Source organism: Aspergillus fumigatus, chromosome 2, assembly GCF_000002655.1.
Source record: "Aspergillus fumigatus Af293 chromosome 2, whole genome shotgun sequence".
Taxonomy (NCBI): domain Eukaryota; kingdom Fungi; phylum Ascomycota; class Eurotiomycetes; order Eurotiales; family Aspergillaceae; genus Aspergillus; species Aspergillus fumigatus.
The window spans coordinates 2,064,019-2,089,809 of NC_007195.1; the positions used below are offsets into that span (position 1 = coordinate 2,064,019).

The 25,791-nt window shown below is 52.8% G+C and overlaps 3 protein-coding genes across 3 annotated transcripts; all 3 read left to right on the top strand.

The window, feature by feature from the left end:
• Positions 1-1,065: 1,065 nt before the first annotated feature.
• Positions 1,066-4,829, top strand: clcA (putative C6 finger domain protein; the record flags this gene model as incomplete). Its single annotated transcript, XM_750046.1, has 6 exons — positions 1,066-1,788; positions 1,863-1,975; positions 2,040-3,476; positions 3,542-3,622; positions 3,683-3,885; positions 3,940-4,829. 6 exons carry the CDS (start codon positions 1,066-1,068, stop codon positions 4,827-4,829), a joined length of 3,447 nt encoding a protein of 1,148 aa, XP_755139.1.
• A 1,245-nt stretch (positions 4,830-6,074) lies between these two features.
• On the top strand, positions 6,075-7,252 carry AFUA_2G08050 (short chain dehydrogenase/reductase family protein; the record flags this gene model as incomplete). The annotated part of the gene is made up of 2 exons (XM_750047.1): positions 6,075-6,157; positions 6,217-7,252. 2 exons carry the CDS (start codon positions 6,075-6,077, stop codon positions 7,250-7,252), a joined length of 1,119 nt encoding a protein of 372 aa, XP_755140.1.
• A 648-nt stretch (positions 7,253-7,900) lies between these two features.
• On the top strand, positions 7,901-25,764 carry lah (involucrin repeat protein). Its single transcript, XM_750048.2, has 3 exons — positions 7,901-13,880; positions 14,024-23,728; positions 23,816-25,764. The coding sequence occupies exons 1-3, from the start codon at positions 8,499-8,501 to the stop codon at positions 25,343-25,345; spliced, it is 16,617 nt and encodes a 5,538-aa protein (XP_755141.1). The 5' UTR covers positions 7,901-8,498; the 3' UTR covers positions 25,346-25,764.
• The last annotated feature ends 27 nt before the right edge of the window (positions 25,765-25,791 follow it).

The following is a 25,791-nucleotide window of genomic DNA, read 5'->3' on the forward strand; positions in this document are numbered from 1 at the left end:
AATTATCCTTTCTGGATTGATACCTAGTCTATTCTTGCGTAAGTGTCCCATGATTCCATTATCATTTGTTTTTCGTCTGCCTATCCTTTTTTGCCTGTTTGCTTCTCTTCAACTTCCTCTTCATCCACACTGCATGTCATTCAACGAGGTGGGTTGTTTCTGTTGTTATCACCATCGTACTACCTCACCATCTGAATTCCGGTCCTTACTGGCTTTTGGAGTGTGCCAGATGGATCTGTGAAGTTACCGATGTGTACCTTTTCTTCTTTTCTCCCCCGTCTTTTCCCTCTTCAAGCGGAGTCAATATGATTTCTTATATTAAATGATGCCACCACATGTACCCTCAATCTTCCACCCTGGTCAGCTCTATCTGAAGCTACTAAAAAAGTACCTTCGTCCCCTGCCAGCAGCTTACTAGGGTCAAGTGCCCACTGTAATTAGTGTGGCCGCAGATCTCTTGCTCTTCCATCTTCCCCCCCCGTTGCACTATAACAGGCTTGGTACCTTTTGAACGGTCCGGCTACTGTGTACCCGCTTCGCTTTTGCTCTCCATCCTGCTATCCTTACCCATCTCCTTGGGTATCCCGTTGCATTAGCCTTCCTTCGTCCTCTGGCCGCTTAATTGTCATTGCTTCAATTATTTTCTTTGTCTGTTTCTTGCATCATTTCTTAATTTACTCTCCTAGCTAACAGATTGTTGGCTCTTCCTGGATAGCTATCGGAAAGCTATTCCACCGTGCCTTTGCGCGTTCGTAACTGCCGTCGCTCGTCAATCAAGACTTCCCCCAAACTGCGCCTCTAACCGTTCGACTGCATCGTTCGGAGCTTCTGGTCGCAAACGTTTCAAAGGAAGATATCGATTCGAAAAGAGGAACGGAGAGAAAAATTAGAAGAGTGAAACGCGCAACCCAGACTATCGAGAGCTAAAAGAAGTGACCGGCTGAATTACCTCTTTCGGGAAGCTCGTGAGCTTTGTCCAACTCTCACTGTCCCTCCACCCCACTCGCTCAATTGACATTGACACATTGTGCTTTCTGCGGGACTGCAACATGTCCTCATGACTGTATGACTGTCGCACTGAACAGACCGTTCGTAGCGGATTTACGGCAACCTGGAGTCACCGGCCGGAGGTGCGGACCTACCATTGTCGAAATGATTGGAGCGGACGATAAGCCACAGGCGCTCCCTCCTTACTCCGGCCCTCCCCCCCCTCAAATGCATCATCGCATTCCTCCTGAGGCGGCCCATGGCCTGGTAAATGCGCCGGGAGCATACGATCAGCCATGGCGCCCCTACCCACCGTCCTTCGAGCATCATCACGCCGAGCAGCGACGGGCCTCCAACCCCCCTCAACCTTCCCTGCCCCCTCACGGGTATCCTGTCATACCGAATCGAGAGTTGCCTCAGCTACCTCCCGAAGGACCGTATGGTCGGCCAAATAGTTTGCCTGCTCCTAGTCTCACCCCGACAGAGTCGCATGCGCCGACTTTTCGTCCTATGAATGGAGCTTCGCACGATTCCATCCCCCATTCAGCACCCACGCATCCAGGGCCTCCTCCACATTCGGCACCCTCCGAGTTTCGTCCGCGGATGACATATCCCCCTCAAGAACAGAGCAGTAATGGCGAAACCCCCCCCGCCCCTCCTCCAGCCCCGCATACGATGCCTCCAGCTCAGTTTCCGACGCCGATCCCGCATATTTCGCATACTCCTGCTCCCTATGAGCCGAACTATTACCAGAATCAAGCCTTTGGTATGCGTCAGCGCAAGGCTGCTCGGGCTCAACAGGTAATCACTGTCTTTTTTTCCCATTGGCGCAGAGGAAATAAACTAACTTTTATATTCTTTCCATTGTCTAAAAGGCCTGCGATCAGTGTAGAGCAAGAAAAGCCAAGTGTGATGAAGGGCGGCCTGCCTGCAGCCATTGCAAGGAGAACAATTTGATATGTGTCTACAAAGAAGTTCCCCCCCACAAGTGCGTGACCTGCTTGACTTCTGTCTTCGGTTGGTTGGTTGTTGGATACTGACCATCAAGCTAGACAGGAAAAGGCCACCCAGCAGATCTTGGACAAGATACAATATCTAGAAGATAAGCTCGACGAGCGTCTAACGCATTTTCAAACGGTACAGATGGAACATGGGATGACACTAAGTAAGATTTCTAACGAGGTCGGACTGAAAGAACCCAAAATTTTGGCCGTCAAAGATGCCACCCGATCAATGCCACCCAAGCAGACACTCGATAGATTGCTGAAACCAAGTGCTACTGATATTTTGCTTGAGTCAGAATCAAAGAGTGGAGATGGAATGCAGCCATTGGACTCGAATGACCCTCCAGGGCAGAGTTATGTAGAGAGGGAGGATGGTGAGCTGTCTATCCCAGTGGAACATACAACAGCTGCCCACAAATTGCTCTCCTGGCCATCGATTAGGAACCTGCTCTATCCTCGCGAGTATGACGAGGATTATGTGATGAAGCTTGAAGAGCAACGTGGCTTAATTCGCGTCTACGGCCGCGGTGAGGGCGATGACACAAGTGAGGATCGCACGTCGCCAACCCCATTAACTAGCTCAAATTCCAGCAGCGGATGGGATGATAGCCACGCGCATCGAGCATCGCCAAGTAGCCCTTGGACGCAGAGCTCCCATCCTAGCGGCTTCCCTCAGAAGCTTCGAGATAAGGGGGTTGACGAGTTTGGTACTCTATGGGCTGATCCGGACACTATCCGCCGCTATCATCGCAGTTACCTGGAGCACATCCACAAACTTCATCCCTTCCTCGACCAGAGCGACTTGGACAAAAAGATTGAAATGTTCATCAAGTTCCATTGCTTACCAAAGACTTCTGGATCAACGCCTACAGGTGACATGCCCCGAGGTGCAAAAAGAAAAAGGTCATGTGATACTCTGCAAGGTGCAGCGTGTGATATTCCAACTTCAGCTGGGGTTAGGACAGAAGTGACAAGCCGTCGTATTGAAAAGTCAATCGACAATGCTGTTCTCCTCCTTGTGCTTGCGCTGGGTAGTATCTGTGAAGTAGGAGCACCAGTCCCTGGTCCAGTCACAGATAACCCCCCGGATTTTCGCAAAGAGTGGATCCCTGGCCCGCCCACCCGAAGCGTCCTATCTCCTGCTGGATCTGACATGATTATTCCAGCGCAGGGGAGCTTCTATGCATCGCACGCTGTCCCATCTCCCTCACCTGTGGATGGTCGGAGAAGTGTTGGAGGACGGTCAGCGTCATCAGGTCGAGACGTGCCTGCCAATCAACATCTCAGAAATGTCGATGTCATTCCAGGTTTATCTTATTATGCATATGCCACGCAGATCCTGGGAGGCCTTCAAGGGGCTAATGGCTTGCTTCATGTCCAAGCAGCTCTGCTCGCAGGACTTTATGCCGGCCAACTGGCGCACCCTTTCCAGAGTCATGGATGGATATATCAAGCTGCTCGCGCTTGCCAAGTGCTCATCCGATCGTAAGCTTTTGTCTAAAGCCCAACCGAACCCTCAACCTATGAAACTTGCTGACTGCAAGTACCAGGAAACGTTATGATCAGATGCAGGATGGGCCTACGAAAGACCTCTACGACTTTGCGTATTGGACATGCCTTCAGCTTGAGAGGTATGCTTATGATGATCACTGTCAGATCTAACCTGCGGGCCTAACTAACGCCGAATGTAGTGATATTCTTGCAGAACTTGATCTCCCCGCCAGTGGTATTTCTCGTGCAGAGTCACGTATAGGTCTACCAAAGGGACGCTTCACACTTGCTTTGCCAAATGAAATCTGCGCGCCCAGTACCATGATGATGTTTTTCTATTCTGCCCAAATCCACCTCCGGAAAGTCCTTAACCGTGTCCACACTGATCTTTATAAAGTTGAGAGTAAGGCACACCCAAGACTATGTGACCAGGAAGCCGCTAACTAAACTTCTATAGGACAACAAGGCTCTAACAACGCAAATCCAGGCAGTGCTACCAACGCCGCTGGTTCTGCAAGCGCTGTTAACGCTGCAATCGCCGCAATCACATCTAATCCTTCCAGCAATACTACAGCCACGAGCAGCTCGAGTAACAATCGGTGGACCTCCAATGTCCAAGAAATTCTTAGCATGAATCTCGAACTGTGGCGAAATAGCCTTCCAGACGTCATGAAATGGAAAGACACTGACCCTCCCTCAAACGACATAAACGTTGCTCGCATGCGGGCTAAATATTACGGTGCACGATACATCATCCATCGTCCTCTTCTATATCATGCTCTGCATTTTGCTGGGCTCCCTAATCCCAATCCAACTGCTGCATCGGTTGAGTCACCCGCTGGGTCCATTCTCTCTGGCTCGAAATCCCAGCAGGTTTCGCCCTCAATGTCACACAGTCAACGGGCTTCAAACATGGCGCGTCTGTCGAGCGATATGGGCATGGCAGCCCATAGCGCTCCCCCATCCTTTCAAGGAGGCTCCATGGGCACCATTGCATACCGAGATCTACCGCCTAAGCTACGACGAGCCTGCAAAGTATGCATTGACTCTGCAATCTTGAGTACAGAGGCTTTTGATGGAATTGAAGGTCGTCCGATTGTGACAAATATCTTTGGAACTGCTCATGCCCAATTTGGTAATATGCTCGTGCTGTCTGCAACCTACATGTCTAGTCTGTCAGAGCTGGTGGACCGGAATGTGCTCGAGAAACTTCTCAAGCGAACAATCAAGTTCCTGTTGCAGAGCCGATATATCTCCCCCAGTCTTCGAGCCGACGCACGGATTCTCACCGAGATCTACGAGAAGATATTCGGAGAGCCCGCCACGAGTTTCTCATCCTACGTCTAGGTTCATCCGCTTGCCGTCTCGCTGCCCCAGGGGAGACCGTCCCAGAAAATCGTCTGCACGATATTTCCGCGGGGTCGCCTGAAAAGGTAGACCTCGTCACCAGAATGGGGCTTCTACAAACACCAACTATCCAATCTATACCGATCTTTCGAATCTATTTCTTTTCTAGGACATACTCGACTCGAGCCTCTCTTCCTCCCCTCTTTGGTCCATGTTCTTTTTTTCGACCCTCGGCTCCCTTGCATATACTGATGCCTGACATGGCACGGTTCATATATATCATACATACATAGGTGTCTTGCACGGCGGTTCTTTGTTTTGTCATCAGTCATTCTTGGGCAGGGCTTCAAGATCTTGGGTTTATTCTTTTTGATTTGATTTGTTGCGCATTGGGAACGGATGGGTGGCTACGTGAAATTATTCTGATCATACCGGCATTATCTAGCCTCGGAGCTTTCCTTGTTTGGTTTGATACCTTGTTCCTCCTTGTTGTTCAAACGGCGCTGGTTACACCTTGCCATTGTGACTGGAATTGGGTACCTATGGGAGTGGTCCTGTCGTTGCATTTTCAGTGAAGCAGGGTTGATGGTCGCCAACAGACCTGGCTACCTGCATTCTTGGACAGTTGGACGGCCGAATAATCACATGCGAGATTGCTCAAAGTCCAACAGATGAATGTCGCCAATGGCTGGGGATGGAAGTGAGCTTGCGACTTCCTGCGTATTTTGTTGTCAATGGGTCATTGCTTTCATTATACGAGTTCAGGATAGGACCTGTTTGTCGAATAGCCTGCGTTGCTCATTACAATAAAGTCTTGCATCTCAGGAGCATTCGTCGTGCGTGATGCACAACAGGGACAGTGGTGCGACTGTAGAGATGATGGAGAAACTTGTTCCTACTCGGAGGCTATCCCAGGCTTACTTGTACAGCGCATAATTCGGCCAAGGAGAAAAGTACCCTGTGACCAGTGAATGCCACCAATCATAACTGACAATTGTAGGACAATCAATCAATGAACGCTTAGTCTCTAGCATTGGCAGTAGCATGCGGTTGGACAGGGCAGCTTTGGCGAGGAATGTAGAGCTGCCTCGGTTGCTTCTGTAGCTTTTCCCCGCAGTCCCTTGAACGATCAGCAATGACCACCATGCACCGGCTCGCCTATATATGTAGGTCACTCATTAAGGGGTTCATGCTCGAGGTCAAAGGGTCCAAGGGCCCATCTTCTAACATAACCTGCAATATTAGATGGTCTGCATCTTAGGATTTCAGGAAGACACTTTCATTGATTTCCACCATGGTGACGCAAAGGAAGTGGCTTTCACGCGAAGGTTGGTTAATTGTTTCCCATTCCACATGCCCACTGTTTGGTAGGCTCTTGATTTTAAAGGATCGTGTTCTCTCGGAGAATAGGGTTCACTGCCGATGTCTTCGGAAAATGGATTCAGAGCACAATTCTGAGTCCCTGGAAGACGCTCCCTCTCCTGTTGCTGGCCCAGTATACCGCGAAGGGCCGCCAACTCGCCGCCGAGCGCTCGCGATCCTTTCAGGTCCTCCAGCTCCTCACCTTGCTCGCTGTCCTCCGCCATGTTAACGCCTGGCTCAATACCCGGACCCTGAACAATGGCGTCTCGGATCGGTACGACTGGGATCGCGAGGTGGTTGTGCTGACGGGTGGCAGCAACGGGATAGGCAGACGAATCGCGCAGCTGCTCGGCGACCGCGGCATCAAGGTCGCCATCCTGGACATTCACTCACCACAGGAGGACCAGGGCCACCTTCCGCCCACTGTCCGCTTCCACAAATGCGACATCACCTCGCCCTCCGCCATCGCGGCCGCCGCTGCTGACATCCGCGCAACTCTAGGCGAGCCCACTGTCCTTATCAACAATGCTGGCGTCTGCAGCGGCAAGACCATCCTCGGCGGCACGGAGGCAGACACCCGCATCCAGTTCGAGGTCAACACCCTCTCGCACTACTGGCTGGCGCGCGAGTTCCTGCCGCACATGGTCAAACGCGACCACGGCATGGTGGCCACCGTTGCCTCGCTGGCGGGATATACCACCACCCCCAATATGGTCGACTACTCCGCCACCAAGGCTGCGGCGATTTCGTTCCACGAGGGGCTGGCGGCGGAGCTGGTGACGAGGTTTCATGCCCCGCGGGTGCGGACGGTACTGCTCACGCAGGGATTCACACAGACGGCGCTCATTGGGCAGTTAACCCCAGAGGATACGTGGTTTAATCCGCTGCTGCAGCCGGAGACGGTCGCGGAGCAGTTGGTGAGACAGATCCTCACGGGGAATAGTGGGCATGTTGTTGTGCCGGGTTCGTCAGGGTGGCTTTCTCGGAATCTGAGGAGCTTTCCGCCTTGGTTCCAGCATTCGATGAGGTCCTGGTTGGAGAGATTGATGCGTGCTGATTAGAAGCTGTGCTACCTCATGACTTAGTTGAGCTTGGTTGGTGCTTGCGTGTCTACCTGACGCTGTCTAGCCCTGAGGAGGCTTGTTGTAATCAGTGTGAGACTACACTACTGGCTGGATAGGAGAGTACTCTAGCTTTGTGCTCCGTTTGGGAGCCAGTTCGTGGCCAGGTTGTTGCAGCTATGCGAGAGGCTTCAAATGGACACCTGAGACAGAATCTACGTTCCCTAAGTTCAGGTAGCCACAAACCTCGTATGATTATGAGGATCGTACTGAACAGGGCAGAGAAATGACGCACAGAAGGATTGATTAGGTTCAACCATGGCAATTTCCAACCAGTAAAAAACGCCGTCTTATCCGGCTCTCTGTAGCAATACATTATTGTGAAAAGGAGTTCATTACCAGCCTTCTGGCCTAAGGCTGCCATATTCTTCTCGTAGACTATCGTTGCTGTTCGGCACGTGCAGCCAACCAGCCTCCCCAGCCTCACCGCGATTTTGTAGTTCTCACTCACTTTTTGCTCCAGTCCTGCAGGCATTCTTTGCCATCTCAGACGTGAACATATTCAGGGGGTATTATCGTCCAGTCATCATCTTGGATGGGTTCTAATAATCATATGCATCAACTCGACTCCCCACATTCTTACTTTCATCATCATCATCATCATCATCATTCTATCTAACCTGAACACCATCATCATTTATTATTGTTCCCCCTCGGGTACTCTAAACTACAGAACTGAACCGTGCCCTCGCGGCCTTAGGCGCTAACCGCCACTGGATCGCCTTGGCAGCCGATTGTCTGGAGCAACCACCCTTAGCAGCAAAGCTGACCCAGTGCTATCATCCGAGCGGTTCAGGTTGGGGCTGCCGTCGAAAAAGAACCACGGCTCAGCTCTGTTGTGGAAAACAACAATCCATTATCCGTTCGATAGGTTCTCCTGTCGAGTTGAGCTGAACGGCCTTTTGTTTCCCACCCCGTTCATGCCATCGTCCTTTAGCATCACGAGTTGCGATTTCACTTTGGTCCCTCATTCGACCACCTAATTCATCTCTTGATTTAATTTACGACTTGGATTATTTAATAGTGCGATATTACGACACCTGTTGTTCCTTCCCACTCTCGACAGTCACCCAGCCACCAGCTCCGCCTCCAAACCGTCGCAAAATTCTCAGGCTCAACATTCCAATTCCCATATGGTTGTCTGAGCCGCACGGAGCATCATCTTGATCGCTCTTTTCAGCCCACCATGTTCAGGGCCCTGATGGGCGGGGGCCGTTCGTCCGATAGCCGTAGCACAACCTCCAGCTCCAAGAGCAGTAGCCGCCGCCGAACCAACTCCAAGGCTTCTTCGACAGTCAGCCGCAAGTCCTCACGGGGTGACGACCGTGATCGAGGCTTGGGCGATCTGTCGGCCTACTCTTTTTCAGGCAGCCGCAGCAAGCGATACGCTCCCAGCGCAGCGGGCGATTCTGTCGCTTCGAGCTATGCGACGGCAGAACCGGGCATCGCGGTCGAGCACGATCGGATAATTATTGAACGGACACTCAAACGCAGAGATACCGATGAAGAAAGCGGTCGCGATCGATATTCCGAGATTCGCGACAGGGATGGGCGCAGTTCTCGCAGACGCGACCGGGACCGATCGCAGAGCCGTGAGCGTGAACGGCCCAGGTCGGAGAGGATTGAGCGGGCACAATTGGAAGACGACGCTGTAGAGTCTCGCGACCGTCGTCGGGAACGGTCGCGAACTCAGCCTGGCGATACGTACTTGCCGCCTGTTTCCCCATCGATGCCCATTCAGCCAAATTCCCCCTTGGTCTATGACCCTCATGTCCAGCAGCAGTTCCCCGGTCAGTTCCCTGCTTATGTTGCCGAGCCATATCGGCCTCCGAATCCCGCCGGCGAAGCAGCCGATTATTATGGCGATCAGGGCCAGTCTGTTGCGGACCAGCCAGGTGTGCGTCCGAAACCTCCACCTATTATTCCCAGCAGCCAGGCGCATCTCATGACTGCGTCGCCTGTCGCCAATCCGCCACCGGAGCCCAGCAGCATGGGCCAGGTGGGCGCCGCCGCTGCGTACTTTGCAGATGACGCCGAGCTCGAGGTGGATCCAGCACCAGGACGACCGGACCGTCCAACTGCTGGAACAACCTCTGAACCTCCCAAGCCATCTAACACTACATTCGGCATTTCGGGGATAGCTGCTGGAGCTGCTGCCTATGGAGCAGGAGGCAGCCTTCCCTTGCCGGCCAGCCCGACATCGCCCCCGGAACCTGTCCCGACGACTGCTCCATACGCTCCTCCTGTGACATCCAGCACCACCAAACCGCCCCACACCCATGGTATCGGAGCCTCGGTTGGAGCGGCAGCAGCAGGTGCTGCAGCAGGTTACATGCTTGGCCACCACCAGCACCATTCGATGTCGAGCGCCGACCATCTATCCCAGTACACCATGCAGAATTACGACGAGTCTTCCCAGTATGGGCTCGGAATTCCAGGTCCGACAGTTTACAATGCACCGGCCAACGCAGAGTGGCACGCTGCTGGGACAGGAACAGCCGTGCCGTATGCTGCAAGCCCTCTGCATCCCCACCATGCTGCTGTCCACCACGGGGCTCCCTTCCCCTCGGGAAGCTTGGCATTCCAGCAGCGCCAACGTGGCCCGCTTGATAAGTTTATCGATTTTTGGCGGGATCCTGAGGGTGTTGGTATGTTTGAAGAGTATACTGAAGCCATAGGCGTCTGCAAATACTGCTTCGAACCGGGCACTTCCTCGCGTGACGCACCTCGTAAACATCACTACCGCCAACGCCGTTCGTCTGGCGAGCGCTACGCCAGTGGGTCGCGTGTGGGAAAGGCAAGCCGTTATACATCCTCGGAGGATGAAGGTCGCCGGCGGAAGAAGTCATCACGGAATTCCTGGTTGCTGCCTGGACTCTTGGGTGGAATTGCGGCCAAAGCGCTTTTTAATAACAAGGATTTTGAAGACACCTATAGCGTCCGTTCGGGCCGAGTTATGACCGTCAAAGACACTGAAAGCGTCTCGACAGCACGGCGAAGCCAGACCTCGCGTGGCGTCTACAGGCGTCGGAGCCAGTCTCGAGACCGTGAGTCCCGCATCATTTACTCAGACTCGAAAAGCCAGTATGAGGATAAGCGACACCGTTCTCGGTCCAGATCGCATTCGTCCTCGCGAAATCGTCGCCATTCAGCGCTCAGGGATGCAGCTGTAGGCGCGGCTGTGGGTTCAGGAGCTATAGCTTTGGCCAAGTCTCGCGATCGAAGCCGCAGTCGCAGCCGCAGCCGCAGTCGTTTCCCAAGAAAGTCCAAGGGGAGAAAGTCGTCGACCTCTGACTCTTCCTCTTTTCTTGATATCTCCCAACCTGCTCGAAAGTCTGTTGGCGGTGGCATTGCTTCTTTCTTCACGGCTTCTTCTGAAAACCGCGGAAAGCGCCGAGTCAAGAAACGCAGGAGTATATTTTCGTTCAACAACTCATCCTCTTCTTCGCTTGATGCGGACTTGGCATTTGGTACCGGATTCGCGCGAAAACCTGCTCGCAAGTCGACCAAGAAGAGCAGTAAGAAGAAGGACCGTGACGTAGATGCAGCTTTGCTGGGATTAGGCGCTGCGGCCACCGCATTAGCTGCTACATCTCACCGACGAAGTCGGCGGGCTGGAGAGATCCTCGTGGCGAAGGAGACACGGTCGCGACACTCAGATTACGCATCATCGGTCACCAACGATGAGGGCTGGGAGGATCTGGACTCAGGGGACCAGTCTTCCTCCAGTGTCAGTTCGGCGCTCGCGTTCGGTGATACCGGCTTGTTCGGTAGCGATGAATCCCAGTCGTCTGACTCTGGCACTTCGAAATGGGGTTGGAGATGGGGAAGCAAAAAGAATAAGAAAAAGAAAAGGGCTAGCTCCCCTCAAGGCAGATTCCCCACGGGTGCTGCTCTCGCTGCAGGTGCCCTAGGAACGGCTGCGTTGGCGTCGACTCAGGACAGAGACTCCAGACTACCCAGGCAGCATGCGTCAAGCAGCTCCGGAAGCTTGCAGCATGTGGCCCCCGTGCCAACTAACGATCCTACCCTCGTGGATGCGGTCAGGGTGGCATCTCTGCCACATGCTGAACCCGCATTCGTTCGACCTGGTCCCATTCCATTGCAGCAACCGCAACCCATGACGCCAGTCTCCCAGGCGGTTTATGCCACCCAGGGCGCGTCGATTCCGACCTACGCTGCTCCAATGGCGCCGCCGGCCTTTCCCCCGACATCGTACATCCCCTACAGACCGGAACAAATTCAGAACGTAGCTCTAGGCTTCAATCGGCCGCACCACAGAAGCGACTCTTCCCCTGTATTCCATACGGAACCTCTTGAAGGTGTGCCAGCACCCGGACTGAAGCGTCGCTCGACTAGCAAAGACCAGAGCTCGGTGCAGTTTGATCTGACCAAGGAGCAAGCTGATAAGGAGCGACGTATGGATCGCCTTGAGCAGTTGAAGCGCGACGCGGAGCGGGCCAGCGGCGTGCAGCTCATTGATAGAGATCATGAACCCACCGTCCGCGATGATGACCGTCGTTCAGGACGCTACGAAGACCGTGGATACGTTGACCGCAGACAAGACGAGCCTAGAGAGGACCGTTACGCCATGGATTCTGGAAAGGACAAAGATTCGTTCTCTCGTGTCGGTGCCGTCGCCGCGGGTTCAATAGGCGCCGCAGCCGCAGCTACCGTGCTATCTGGAAGAAGTTCGGTTGACGAGTCCTCCGAAACAAGCCAACGCCGCCACGAGGAACGTCGACAGCAGCGCCGAGCGGAGCGTCGCCGTGGATCCGAGCCGGAGTCAGCAGTGTCCAGTCGTAGTAAGTCTGAGCGTGCCCAGGAAACGACTGATTATCTGCCCGAGGAACGACAGCCGGAGCCTACCAAGCCGCCGAGTCCCAGTCGTAGTCCCCATAAATACGACGATTATGCGGAGTTCTTCGCTCCTGAGGAGTTGCGGTATAGCCCGGATACCTACAAACAGCGCGCTCCTACCTCGATGCCTACTATCGTAGAGATCGAGCCTGCAAGTGAGAGACAGTCTCGTGAAGCGCTGCTCCCAGCAGAGGAGTCACATCCCGGGTACCGAGATCTGCCCTGGCCGGTGCCTGTTCTAAAACTTATCGAGCCCACTCCTCCTCAAAGCGTGAGTGGATCTGTCAGAGATGCTGCTTCACCTGTGGGTAATCCTCGGGATTTGCCTCCTCATGAAGAAGAGGAAGATGTGAAGCCGGCTGCTCGACAAACGACCGGCTCCCGTGTCTCTTGGGGAGAGCATAAAACGCATGAGTACGAAGTTCCTTCCACGTCCTCCGAACTTGAATCAGTGGACCATGAAACCACTAGAGAGCGAGAGCAACCTCATTCGCCGGTGCTCCAACAACGGTATGTATCTCCCAAAAACGCCGCGGATGATGTGGGTGCGGACATTGAATTTGCGGCTGCCTTGGCTGCTGCCACTGCAGCAGCAGGCTTTAATCCTGCCCTCGTGACGGAGGATCCAACATATCATACCTGGTCTTCGCCTCCTGGCTCTCATGGCAGGGTTGAGTACAGGGACCCATGGGTTGAGACCGAGTCAAAGTCTCGCATTCCTCATGGTTTTGTCGAAGGCGAGGTTGAGACTCCCGAGGAGGAAAAAGCCCCATCCAGTAGAGTCATCGAGGAGCAGCCACTGTACTCTGAACCCGAGCCTGTTTCACGGGAACCTGAGAGTCAGGAATCGTCTGAGCCTCAAACTCGAACTTCGATCGCTCAGGAGGTAATCGACCGGCTCAGTGAAAAGCAAGATGAGCGAGACGGCTCACGTAAAGCTCTATACGGTACAGAAAAGAGTTCAAACTCTGGCAAGGAACGCGACGAATCTGAGCTTCGCGCTCAAGATTCGTTTTCAATGCCCGGTGGATTTGAAACGGAAGAATTACGCTCAGATCCAAAGCGTGATGTGGACTCGCGTGACGACGGTGATGTAGACCGCCGCTCCGTTGCTTCTGCACCTGTATCTGGCGAATACGATTTCTCAACAAGACCAAGAAAATCCACACAAGACAGCGAATACTTTGACAATGGTGAAGATGCCGGATCAGCGTCAATTGAACAAGATGGCAGCGAGGGGAAGAAAAAGCGACGGAAAAGGCGCTCTAAGCGTGACAGTGACACCTTTACTGACTCCGCCTCTGTAGAGTCATCACCCGCCAGAATTGGGCAGTCCAGCGAGAAGCTCAAGAGCATGGATGACAAGGATAAAGAGAAAAAAGCGGGAGGTTTCTTCAGCAGTATCTTTGGTTCGAGAGTTTCAGAGCCGGTAGACAGCAAGAGATCGTCCTCTACAGATAGACCGTCGCGTGACGTTCACTCCGAGATCGGGCGTCGAGAGTATGAGGAGTCTCGCCGCCAGAGAAAGGAGGAAAAGTCCTCCCGGCGAGATGAGGAGAGCGGTTCCGATAAGGAGAACAGTAAGGTTAGAGATAAGGATGGTGTTGACATTGAGAACTACAAGTCTAGCAGGCAACGGAGGGAAGAGAGACGGCGACGAAGATACGAGGATATTGTGGATTCGGGAAAATCTGGGGAGTATGAGAAGGTATAGTCATCTTTAACTGTTTTGATCTCATTCACTGTAGCGTGTCTTGTGCTCGGTTTCTGGCCCGAAGATGGGCCGATCAAGCAAGCCAGTCTTGTCGCACATTCGCTAAATGATTTACTCCTCGTTTTCTCCACGTATAGGACCGCAAATTATCGGAAGACAACGACGAGAATCAATCTTTTTTAGCAGAAGGCCCCGAAATGCCAGCCCAGATAGGCGACGGCGATAGAGGGAGTGGTGCTTCGGGGCATGTTCGTTTGGCAGAGGGGGCCATCACAGGGTTGGGTATAGGCGTACTAGGACAGCGGCCAAGAGGGCGCTCAACACCTCCTGAAGCTTCTGAGAGAATCATGGACCCAGCCCCTAGGTCCCGGAGTAGGCCTGCCTCGCCCGAACCGGATCGGCAAGAGGGAGACAATCAGAGCCAGTCGTCACGACGATCATCCATATTGCGGTCGAAGGACTCTCCTACCGCAGTGCCGTTGCACTTCCGTCGCCCTCCAGCCTCTCCCGGGACAAACCGTTCGGTTTCCGTCGGCACCCCTACTGCACCGTCCCCAGGGTCTCCAACAACCCCTAAACGCCGACCAAATTCTACAGAGTTTAAGAATTCCCGCGAGATGCGGCCCTTGTGGCTAGTAGAGCGTCATGGTCCTGGACACGGGGAGCATAAGCTTGAGGAGCCGTTACCATCACTGCCATCAAGCAAGACTTCGTCCGCGAATACCTCGGTCGAAGACCTCACAGCCCTTCAGGACGAGAGAAGCTGGGAAGCGGTTGACCTGAGCCATCATGTCCATGGCATGCGGCGACTAAGCGGCATCGACGTGTCTCAGAGCAGAGGGTTCGAGCATGATGCCTTTGGTTCTCAGCATGTAACACCTACGGCAACAACTTTTGAGCAGATACACCCACATTCACGGAAAGAGAAGTTAAAGTACGAGTTTCATTCTCCCTCAGAACTTCTTCAGGATCCAAGCCCGTATGGAGACGTACAGCCCTCTAACATGGGAGATCTCCCTTCCGCGGAGGGCTCTGCCGTGGGCGTCAAGGATGCAAGTTCTGAGAATGAAGACAGTGCAGAACTCGCAGCTGAGGCCTTGCCCCCTCGGCCGTCTACTCCGCAAAACAATGTCACCGCGGCCTCTGAAGACACGGAGACCACCCCCACTCAAACCAGGACCGTGAATGCTTTCGAAGGTCCAGGATTCGCTGGGGTGGTGGATGCTGCTGTTGCAGCAGCCGTGAGTAATCGTCTCAGCACGCGGCCGGATGTTGCAATTCCCGACAAAAGTAGTCCAGAGGATCTTCCTTACGATGCGGACAGAACTCATAAGCCAATTGCCGACCAGGAACTCGCAGCAACCTCCCCTCCCGCCCCCGGCGTACCTCTGGGCTTTGCTGCCGTTGTCGATGCTGCGGTCGCTGCAGCCACCATCTCTATTGGTGGGCAGCCTGAGGCTGCTAAAGAACTTGAGCAGTCGCCTGAGATATCGGAGCCCATACCCCAAACCCCACACCCAAACGAGCAAGAGACATCACATCCGACCGGGAACGACAGTGTCCCGCGAGACGACAAGAGAAGGGATTCGGTTGATACAGTGGTTCCCCAAGCGGAAGAAGCATCGGATGAAAAGGAGAAGCTGGACACCAGTGCGGTCATGCCAGACCTGACCGGGGAAAACAAGGAGCTTCCGTCCGAAGCGAAAAATGAGAACGCGAACGACAATAGTCAGGCTCAAACAGAGCAGCCGCCGGTCGATACTGACGAGCCGTCTTCGTCTTCTGCCAAGAAAAAGAAGAAGAAGAATAAGAAGAAGCGTCAGAGCATGGACTCAAACACTCAGGAGCCAACTACACCTGTTGATGACTCGACCATCGATCAGGGGGGTGTGGGGATATCTGCTGTTGAAGATGCACAGGCAGATGCAGTCGAGACTTTTGAGCCTGCACCAAAGGAACAAATTCTTGTTGAACAACCTGCCAGTGCTGAACCTACACCTGCGCCCGAGCCGGAGCCTACAGAGACTACAGTTGACGTAGAAAAGGCCATCGAAGCACCGGACGTCAGAAAAGAACTTGAAGAAGAACCGGCACCTGCTGCACCCGAAGATACGCCTGCCGAGCCAACTGCTGAAACACCAGCTGAGGACCAAGCAGAGACATCATCTTCCAAGAAGTCTAAAAAGAAGAAAAAGAAGAAGAACAAGGGCTCTGCTCCTGAGGAGAACACGGAGGACCCCGCTTCTACAGAGACTCCGGAAGCATCTGCTGCAAATTCGCAAGTCGTCGCAGCAGAGCAGGTAGAATCTACCCTGGAAACTACACAGCCTGCAGAGGAAGAACCAAAGCCTACCGAGGAGAGTGCCATTGCCGTGGCTGAGAATACTGTTGAGCCCGAACCGGCGCCCAAGGAAATGGAGGCTACGGAAGACCCTATGTTTCAGGATATTTCAGTACCGGGAGAATCTCAAGACTCGCCGGCAGACGCCGATAATCAGGCCAAAGAGTTGCCGCACCCTGAAGAGGAGTTCCAAGCTGAGGCTACTCACGCTCAAGAACTGCCAGAGGATACCGAGATCATCAACAAAACTGACGACTTGAGCTCGGGCATAGATCCTTCAGGACAAGCAGGGGGTGACATGGTGAATGAGGCGGCCTCTCCTGAGGTTTGGCATGATGCATTGGCTTCCTCTCCCGAGGATAAGAACGGCGAAGCCGAGCAAGCCGACCTTAAATCCAATGAGCCACAGAACGAGGGGAAGGCACCAGTATCTGAGCTGCCGGCACTTGACAAAGAACTCTCTGAGATCTCAGAAAGACCTGCCGAGGTGGACGCTCCTGCCGACACGCCTCTTGTTGATTCCCCCTCTACGGATCAGGTCGAAGCAGCTGATTCTGGCGTACAGAACGAAGAGCCCACACCCACTGCTGCAGAATTGGAAACTCCCTTGTCACGCAAGAACAGCAAAAAGAACAAGAAAAAGAACAAGCGGAAGAACACTGCTGAAACGCCAGTTCAGAATGAGGCCGTTCATACTGCAGACCCTATTTCTTCAATTGAAGGCGTGCCTGAACCTGGGCCTGAGGCTACAACCACTGCTGTAGAGGAACCTCAAGTAACGTTGCCGGATGAGGCTGTCGATGAAAATAAGGGAGAATCTCGGGACGTTCAAGCCGTCAAAGAGGAAACCTCACCCGAAAACGCTGCCGAAGTAGCAAACGATTCCCAGCCAAGTACATTTGAGGAAATCCATCTGGCAGGAGCGGAACAGTCCGCGCCAGACGCGATAGCTGAGATCATGGGCGAATCCCAGCCCGCTGAACCTCAAGACGTCCTAGCCACAGCACCCGAAGAGCCCATTGACGGACAGCCAAAAAAGAAAGCCAAGAAAAAGAAGAATCGAAAAACAGCTAATGTTTCCGAGTCCCAGCCTGAGTCTGAGGCAGAAGCCAAAACTGAAAAGCTCCAATCAGCCGAACTTGCAGAGAACCCACAACCTCATATACGCGATGAGGTAGCGGGCGACAGTCAGGTACCGCCAGAGTCGGGTGCCTCAGAAGCACCTGCAGGGATTGAAGATGTCACGCCCATTTCTGCAGCGGAGGCAGTTGAATTCGATTTACCTGTGGAGAAAGACGAGACCAATGGCGGAGAACCACATGTGTCAGAGCTCAACAAGCAACTAAATAATGAGACTGTGCCTGGCCCTGAAACGGGGTCCGAGCCTGTGCCTGAAGCGGGAGAAATTACACAGTCTGGCAAAAAGAGCAAGAAGAACAAGAAAAAGAAGCAGAGCCTGTCTCTTGCACCTGATGAAACGCCAGCCTCCGATCCGTCAACTCCTGCAGGCACTGCAGATGGGAACGCGGATTTGCCTGCCGCGCCCGAAGACTCCTTGAAAACAGATCAAGAACCAATGCCAGAGGAGCCAACTGTAAGCCAACCGATCGTTGACTTGGTTACTGAAACATTAAATCTGAGCATGGCGGAGGAAGCTGTCCCGATGACCGCCGCACAGAAGAAAACAAAGAAAGAAAAGAAGAAGAAACGCCAGTCTGCCTTACTGGATGAACCAACTGCAACTGAGTCGATTGAAGAAGCTAATGCCAAGGATGTTACTTCTGAAGGTACTCAGATGCCCTTGGAGGTGCCATCTGAACCGCAATCATCCGGGCCTACTTTGGATGCTATTGAACACGCGGAAGCGGCAGCTGAGCACTCACAAGAACAACCCAACAAGGATGTGACTTTGCACGCGGATCACAGCCCCAACTCTGATGGAGAGTTCGTGCTGGTGCCAGAACATGTACCCTACGGATCCAATGACGAACATAAAACGCAGCCTGGTTCCATGGAATTGGATGTCACACAAGTGAACACTGAATTGGAAAAAGAGCCATCGACCCAGGAAGGCGTGTTGGAAGCAAACGAGGCCACTCCGGCTGAAACACCTTCTGCTGCTGACCAACATGTCCAAGAAGAATCCAGCCCTACGCCAGCAATGGAGGGTGGTGCTGCTGCCGAAGAACTAGTTGCCGTAGAACCGGACGTACTTGAAGGCTCTCAAGACAAGATAACCGAGGACAATGATACTCCCGACGATAGCTTGACAGCGAAAGAGCCTCAAACAGAACTAGTCAACGCAGAGACTACTCAAAAGACTGAGCAAGGCGATGTCGTGCTGGACGTCGAAGCTGGCTCTGAAGGCCTCGTTCGGGATGATCAGCCTGTCGCTCCCTCGAAGAAAAAGGACAAAAAGAAAAAGAAGAAGCGCCAGTCGCTTACCATAGACGATGAGCAACGTTCCTCTACAAAGGAAGAACCAACAGCTGAATTTTCGTCCGACCATGTTCCAGAGCCGTCGGCCGTTGATGAGTCGGCGACCACTCCTTCCGCCTCTGAAGAGCAGCAGAAGCCTGAGACAGATATCACTGAGACCGTTACACAAACAGCTGCTGAACCAACACCATCTTCCGCTTCAGAAGAACCAGAGAACATTGCAGAAGCGCCTTCCAATGAATCCACACAGGAGCCTGCTGCAGAGGAAGCTCAAACAGCAAAGTCCAAGAAGAAAGCGAAGAAAGACAAAAAGAAACGAAAGTCTGTCTCCTTCGAGATTGGAGAGCCCTTGACTCAGCAGAGCGAGCCTGGCCACCCTACTGCGACTCCTGGCGAAACAGTAACTCCACATGAGGGTCCAAAGCCTGGGGACAAACCTACCTCCCCGAAAGATAGTTCTGAGGAGTTTCAGTCCGGAGAAGCAGTCCCTGAGAGCCCTCAAGATAGCGCAGGTATTGTTACTCAACCTGAGCAACCCGAGCCAACCGCTGAGGCTACAGTAGTTACAGAACAACACAAGCAGGTGACAGAGCCTTCTCTAGTTTCAATAAACGAGGAACAGGCTGTCGTGGAAGAAACTGTAGCTCCGCCGGTGGTTGATGAAGCGTCCCAATTACAAGAACAGAAAGTCTCGTCGGAGACCCTCTGGTCTGAAACACAAAGGGACGTTGTTAAGAGTTTCCAGGACGCTGAATCGTTAGAGGAGGAAAAAGGGGAGACTGCTGTCTCGCCTTCGCTAGAAAACAACGAGGGTACCAAGCCAGGCGCGTGGGTGGAACAAGCAGAGTTTGAGCCGCAAACGCCAACTGACGATGGTGAGCAAGGAGTTGGCCCCTCTAAGTCAAAGAAAAACAAGAAAAAGAAGAAGAGGAACACTCTTGAGTCAACCGAAGACGTGCCAGTGATACCGCCTGGGCCCTCAAAAATTGAGCTGCTCGAATCGACACCGGTCCTTGAAACGGAAGAGACCCACGACATTGTCGAGCCTGACACCACAGTGTCTGAAAATGTGCACGAAGAGGAGAAACCGGAAGATGAGTTCGGCGGGTTTATGTCCGCAAAAGCAAAGAAAAAGGCGAAGAAGAAAGACAAGAAGCGCCAGTCCAAGATTCTTGACAGCGCAAACGACGCCACCAACACCGCCGAATCTGCCCCAGATATCTCGGAACAGGCGCCATTAGAGACAGCAAGTGGCGAAGCGGATGGCCCAGATGCGACGTTCTCTCAAGAAACGAGTGAAACCATCTCTACAGAAGCGAAGTCCTCGGAGCCATCGCCTGAGACGGCACTCACGCCTGCTGAAGATGACGGTAAAGAAAATCAGTCCCACGACACCGAACCACACGGCGGCAACGATAAAGATCTAACATGGACTGATCACATGGTATCTTCGCAGGTAGAGCAACAACAAGGAACGCCTTCCGATCGTCCGTCCGAACCCGCGCCTGAAACCGAGCCAATTTCCACACGCGAAGCAGCAACATCTATTGATGTTGAACAACTTGATAACAACGCAGACGATGCTTCGCCGGCTGTTAACGATAGGTTAGAGCGATCTGGTGAAGAAGGTACGAGAGTCAAAAAAGAGATTGTGTCCGAAGAACCCGAGGTGCAGTATGAGGGTCTACTTGAGATTCCACGAGAAGAAAAGGCGGAGATATCGAGCCAAGGAGAAGATACCATTCAGGTCAAAAGCGACGCAGAAGTGGAGGAGTCGGTGAAAGCAACCGTTGAAGGGACACCTGAGGATTCTATGAGTCAGGAAGACGCTCCAATATCCGTTTTAGATGGCGGAGATGCCACGACTAAGGATCAGTTCACTAGTATTGAGGTAAACGATCCTTCGCAGTCGAAGGACATCCTCGAGCCGGAGAACGAAGAGTTGCCATTACCAATTCCAGGGAAGAAAAAGAAAGCGCAACAGGAGACAAAGATTGATGAGACATCGCAGGATGATTCTGTAGATGCCGTGCAAGAAGAATCACCAACAAGCCGTGAGATGACCGATACCGGCTTACCTGTTGCCGAGTCCCAGGCAGATCCAATTGCCGAACCCTTTCATGAGCTTCCCGAACCACAGAAAGCAGTCGAGATTGCGGTTGAGGACAAAAGCATGCAGGAGACCCTAAAGTTTAAACAAGATGTGACACCTGCGGAGGATGTTTTTCAGGAGCCACCCGCTCTTGGACGGAAGAAGAGCAAGAAGGATAAGAAGAAGGACCTCCTTGCTCAAAATACTGCTGTTGAGTCACGCGAGAATAAATTTAAGGAGAAACAACTGGCGACTGAAGAACCCCTCATAACACCTTCAGATGCTCGAACAACAGTGCTCGCCACTCCTGTATTCACCCAAGCGCTGGAGACACCTACCAAGACCACGGTAGACGCTGGGGAAAGGGAACTGCATTTGAGTGCCGTTCAATCCACTGTTCCAGTGGAAGACAATATAAATGCCTTAGAAACCTCGGGAGCTCAGACACTTGAAAGCTTCCGAACACTAGAGGCCCCCGAACAGCCATTGGAGCGGAATATTTTGCTGAATGATTATGCAGCAAAGACTCCAGAGGAACTACCTGCTGTGGAAAAGTCAGCCACTTATGAGACAGCTACGGAACCAATAATCGAAGAAGCAGCCCTGAGTCATAAGAACTCCAAGAAGAAATCGAAGAAGGCGAAGAAGCAAGCTCAAGAACAGCAAGAAAAGAGTACAACTCCCACTCCTGCTGAGCATGGAGAAGAGAGCATTGTGGAGACTACAGCCGCCATACCAAGCACTCCCGGTCCAGCGGAGAATTCTGATGATATTCCTGAGGCGAATATTTCGGAAGAGCAGGTGGCACAACTTGAACATTCTGAGCAGTTGGTTCTATCGGACGCCGCTCGACCTCAAGAGAGACTTGGGCAGACTCCGAATATGGACAATCAAACGGATGATGTGCAATCAACAGAACAGGGAAAAGAGGGCAATGTCCAGGCTGAACCAAGACAAGTCGAGTCCGAGGATCCCATCGAGAGCCAGCCTGGATCCACAGCAGCTGTTGCAAGAAAATTGTCCAAGAAAGATAGAAGAAAAGCCAAGAAGAAATCTGCCAAGGATGCCATCGAGCCTTCAGACGAGCCGGAGCTGCGAAATCCAACAGAACCCATCGGGGCATCCTGTTCTACCTCGAACCAAGCCAAGATTGACCAAGATCAATTTTTGACAGTTGCCTCCGACAAGCAAATGGTCGAAGAGGTTCCACGACCACTTGAGGTCGAGCCTGCGGCTTCGGAGGTGTACCAAGGTGCAACCGACGAAAATGACTGGCCTGCAATTGACTGGGAGAAAGGTAAAGTCGAATTCAAAGAACAGACGCCACTGTCATCACCCGAGGCTCATGCGGTTCCTTTTGAGCCAGCCATTGCAGAGTTCGACGAGACTGCCATCCCAGAGGGATTGCTTAGACGACAAAGTCTATCACGTGAAGAGCAACTAGCGGGAGGCAAGGACGGAAGTTCACAGCATACTCGGGCCGATGAAATAGCTGCTCCGCAAGAAGGTGCAGTGATGATAGAGCCTTCTGCCGTAGCCGAGACGGAGCAGTCTGCTGGACTACAAGCAAAATCTGTAAGTTCGCAAGGGGCTCCTAAGACAATTCAGGACGATATGCAGCATCCCGAGAACAGATTGGCCCGGGATCAAACAAAGAGCGAGACGGGAGTGGTGCCGTCTAAGCAAAGCAAAATTGGGAGCATCTTCCCAGATCTTGAGCGCGGATCATTTCGACGACCTGTTCCCGGCCAAGTATTGATGCCGGTAAAAGATAGGGCTGAGGATGAGACTATTGACCAAAATGCAGACGACAACAGCGCAATCAAGGTCTCGGAGGCGCCTATCCCGGCCGGCGAACCGGAAGAGTCCCATTTACAGAGCCAGCAAGATGAGAAGGGCCCAGAGCCCACGACTACGGTTTCTACACTAGATCTATCTCTAGAAGAGCCTACGAAGATGCAGGACACAAGCAACACCCCAGTCAACCTTGCTGTCGACATTGAGGTTGACCCCTCATACAATGTTTCTGTGATATCCGACGGTCTGGTGAACGAAACAAAATCTATTGAAATCGAATGGAAGACCGACGGCGATAAAGGGACCCAGGAAGCTGAAACACCATTGTACGCACCATTGCCTGTGCATGAACAGAAGTCGTCCCTTGTCAGCCAAGCTTCTCCCCTTGACATGGACCGGGACGAGCCGATTCCGAGAAACGACTCTTCCTGTGGGCTTCGTCGCAGCCCGTCAATTCATGGGCGACATAATCACCCACCGCGAACATGGTCGCTGGAGGATACACCAATCACCAAGGCAGTGACACCACCTCTATTTGGGGGACCAGTAGGGGCCACTGCGGACATGAGCTCACCTCCACGTACTCCATTACAGCCAATTGCGGAACAAGAGCCAGAGGTTCGAGTGGAGCAAGCAAGCGGATTCAGATCCATGGTTTCCGAACACGGGACTCCCCGTCTGGAAATGAAGCCCGAACATGTACTTCCACGTCCCGAAACTCCCATCAGGAAGTTTACAGATAATGCATTGGCACGTCAGACATGGCCAGTGGCGGAGAACGACATTTTCAAAAGCTCAGAAGACGAGGATGCGGCTCTTACTGTCAAGAAACAACGGCCAGGTAACAAATGGCCCGCAGAAGTATTAAAAACTCCCGACAAAGGAATGCCCATCCTTAGGCCTAGCAGTGTGAGCAGTGTCAAAAGCGTACAGAGCACCCACAGTGTCACTGGCGGGCAGAGATCACTACGACGCACTAGTCGCAACACCAGTGGGGATTTGCGGGCTGCTAGCCAGGCACAGGAAAGCCACGGCACCCAGCCACACGCTACGCCCCAGCCTCCTCAGCCCCCACCCTCCGATCTCAACATTGAGCACATCGCTTCGTCTTCCTCCTATGACCCCGTCACGGACAAGGGCAAGCGCCCCATACGAGCCATGACGGACGTCTACGTAAGTGTTTCTTGATTTCAATTTTGTTATCTCCTTAAATAAATGCGGTTATTGTTGGCCTTCCAATACTAACTGGTCCCCGTCTAGGAGGGATGGGGGGAGTCGCCCAGCTCGCCTAGGTCGCCGAGCCGACCGCCCAGTATCCGTCATCGTCGAAGTATGCAACATCTCCAAGAACTCGAAGCTCGTCTTGATCAACTCATCTCCGAAAATCGACTCCTCATTGCCGCTCGTGAGGCCGCCGAGGACAAACTTCGGAATGCTAGTGTCGCCCGTCGGAAGAGCGACCATACACTCAACGAGCGCAGTGCCGACCTACGGGACAGGGAAGCCGAGGTGGAAAAGCTCAAAAAATCCGTGGAATGGCTTCAAAAGGAAGTGACTCGCCTGACAGAAGAGAACGAAGGGCTTATTACGACGAACTCCAACCTGACTGCAGCCCATGCCAAGGAAATTGAGTCGGTGCGCGAATCGTCATCTCGCCAATTGGACGACTTGCGCTCGAGATATGAGCAGCTCTCTATGGAAGTGCAGAACACAGTGCGGCACGAGATTGAGACTGCGCTGGCGCGAAAGGATAATGAACTGCGACGGCTGAGGGAAGAGCTTGAGACGGCTCGGGATAAGGTGTCGCAGTTACAACAACAAATTGCGGCATCCTTGCATGACAACGTTCTCGTCTTCCGCGATGAGGATTACTTCGATGCTGCATGCCAAAAACTCTGTGGACATGTGCAACAATGGGTGTTACGGTTCTCCAAACACTCCGACCATCGACGCTGCCGCAAACTTGCTGAGATACAAGATGAAAAGATCGCGGACCGCTTCGACAATGCCATCCTGGATGGCTACGATACCGATACCTACCTCGCCGACCGTGTCCGTCGCCGTGATATCTTCATGTCCGTGGTGATGACTATGGTGTGGGAGTTTGTATTCACACGGTATCTGTTCGGCATGGATCGTGAGCAACGCCAAAAGCTCAAGTCCCTGGAAAAGCAACTGAACGAGGTTGGTCCACGAAGCGCTGTTCATCGTTGGCGCGCAATTACTCTTACTCTCCTGTCGAAGCGACCGGCATTTGCTCGTCAGCGCGAAAGCGACACGGAAGCGGTTGCATTGGAAATCTTTGAGACTCTGTCGCGTCTCCTCCCACCCCCAAGCCATGTCGAAGTGCAGCTCTTGGAGTCTTTACGCAAGGTTCTACGGGTTGCAGTCAACCTATCAATTGAGATGCGCACGCAGCTGGCCGAATACATTATGCTGCCGCCACTCCAACCTGAATACGACACAAATGGAGACCTAGCACGGCAGGTCTATTTTAACGCCTCGCTGATGAACGAACGTAGCGGGGAGACAACGTCGAATGAGGAGCTGGAGTCGCAGCAAGCAGTCGTCCGGGTCGTCTTGTTCCCGCTAGTGGTAAAGAAGGGCAACGACACAGGCGAAGGTGAAGATGAAGTAGTTGTCTGCCCTGCTCAGGTGCTTGTCGCTCGACCCGACAAGGATCCGAGGGCCAGCAAAATCTTCAGCAGCGACCGCATGTCTCTGGATGGAACCAAGTCTGTTCACAGCGTCGCCCCATCATCGACCATGGATATCAGCAACGTGATCTGAGGCGTCACACTCTGGTCACGACTGTTGATGCTGAGCTCCATAAATCGATAAGACGAGGGCTTTCAGCTGATCTTCATATTTTCTTTCTGTTCTGGTATGGTTATTGGCAATGATATCCGGAGGCGTCAGGGTCAAAAGGATTGGATCTATATCCCTTATTGAAATGGTAATGGATAATCGTGGAGGCTGGTGGCTCCCTTGTGTTCTATTTTACGAATATGTTTACGATGCTACGGCCTCTATCTTCTGGTATTGTTGATGATGTACATGCTATTCTTGATTTGTTGCTATCTTCTCGGATCTTGTTCAAAAGGAGATCTTTGTGTGTATGTATCTACATAGATGACTATGATGACTGATGACTGTTCATAAAGTTTATGGACGAATGCGTTGAATCATTGACCATCATACGATTCCTTGTACTTAACTTATAGATCTTCGAAACT

What these genes read in the sequence shown, in the direction of transcription:
- lah (XM_750048.2), top strand. Translation starts at nt 8,499, where the DNA reads ATGTTCAGGGCCCTGATGGGCGGGGGCCGTTCGTCCGATAGCCGTAGC. An exon ending in AATCTGGGGAGTATGAGAAG is followed by an intron (nt 13,881 to 14,023) that starts GTATAGTCATCT and finishes CTCCACGTATAG; the next exon opens with GACCGCAAATTATCGGAAGA. An exon ending in GAGCCATGACGGACGTCTAC is followed by an intron (nt 23,729 to 23,815) that starts GTAAGTGTTTCT and finishes GTCCCCGTCTAG; the next exon opens with GAGGGATGGGGGGAGTCGCC.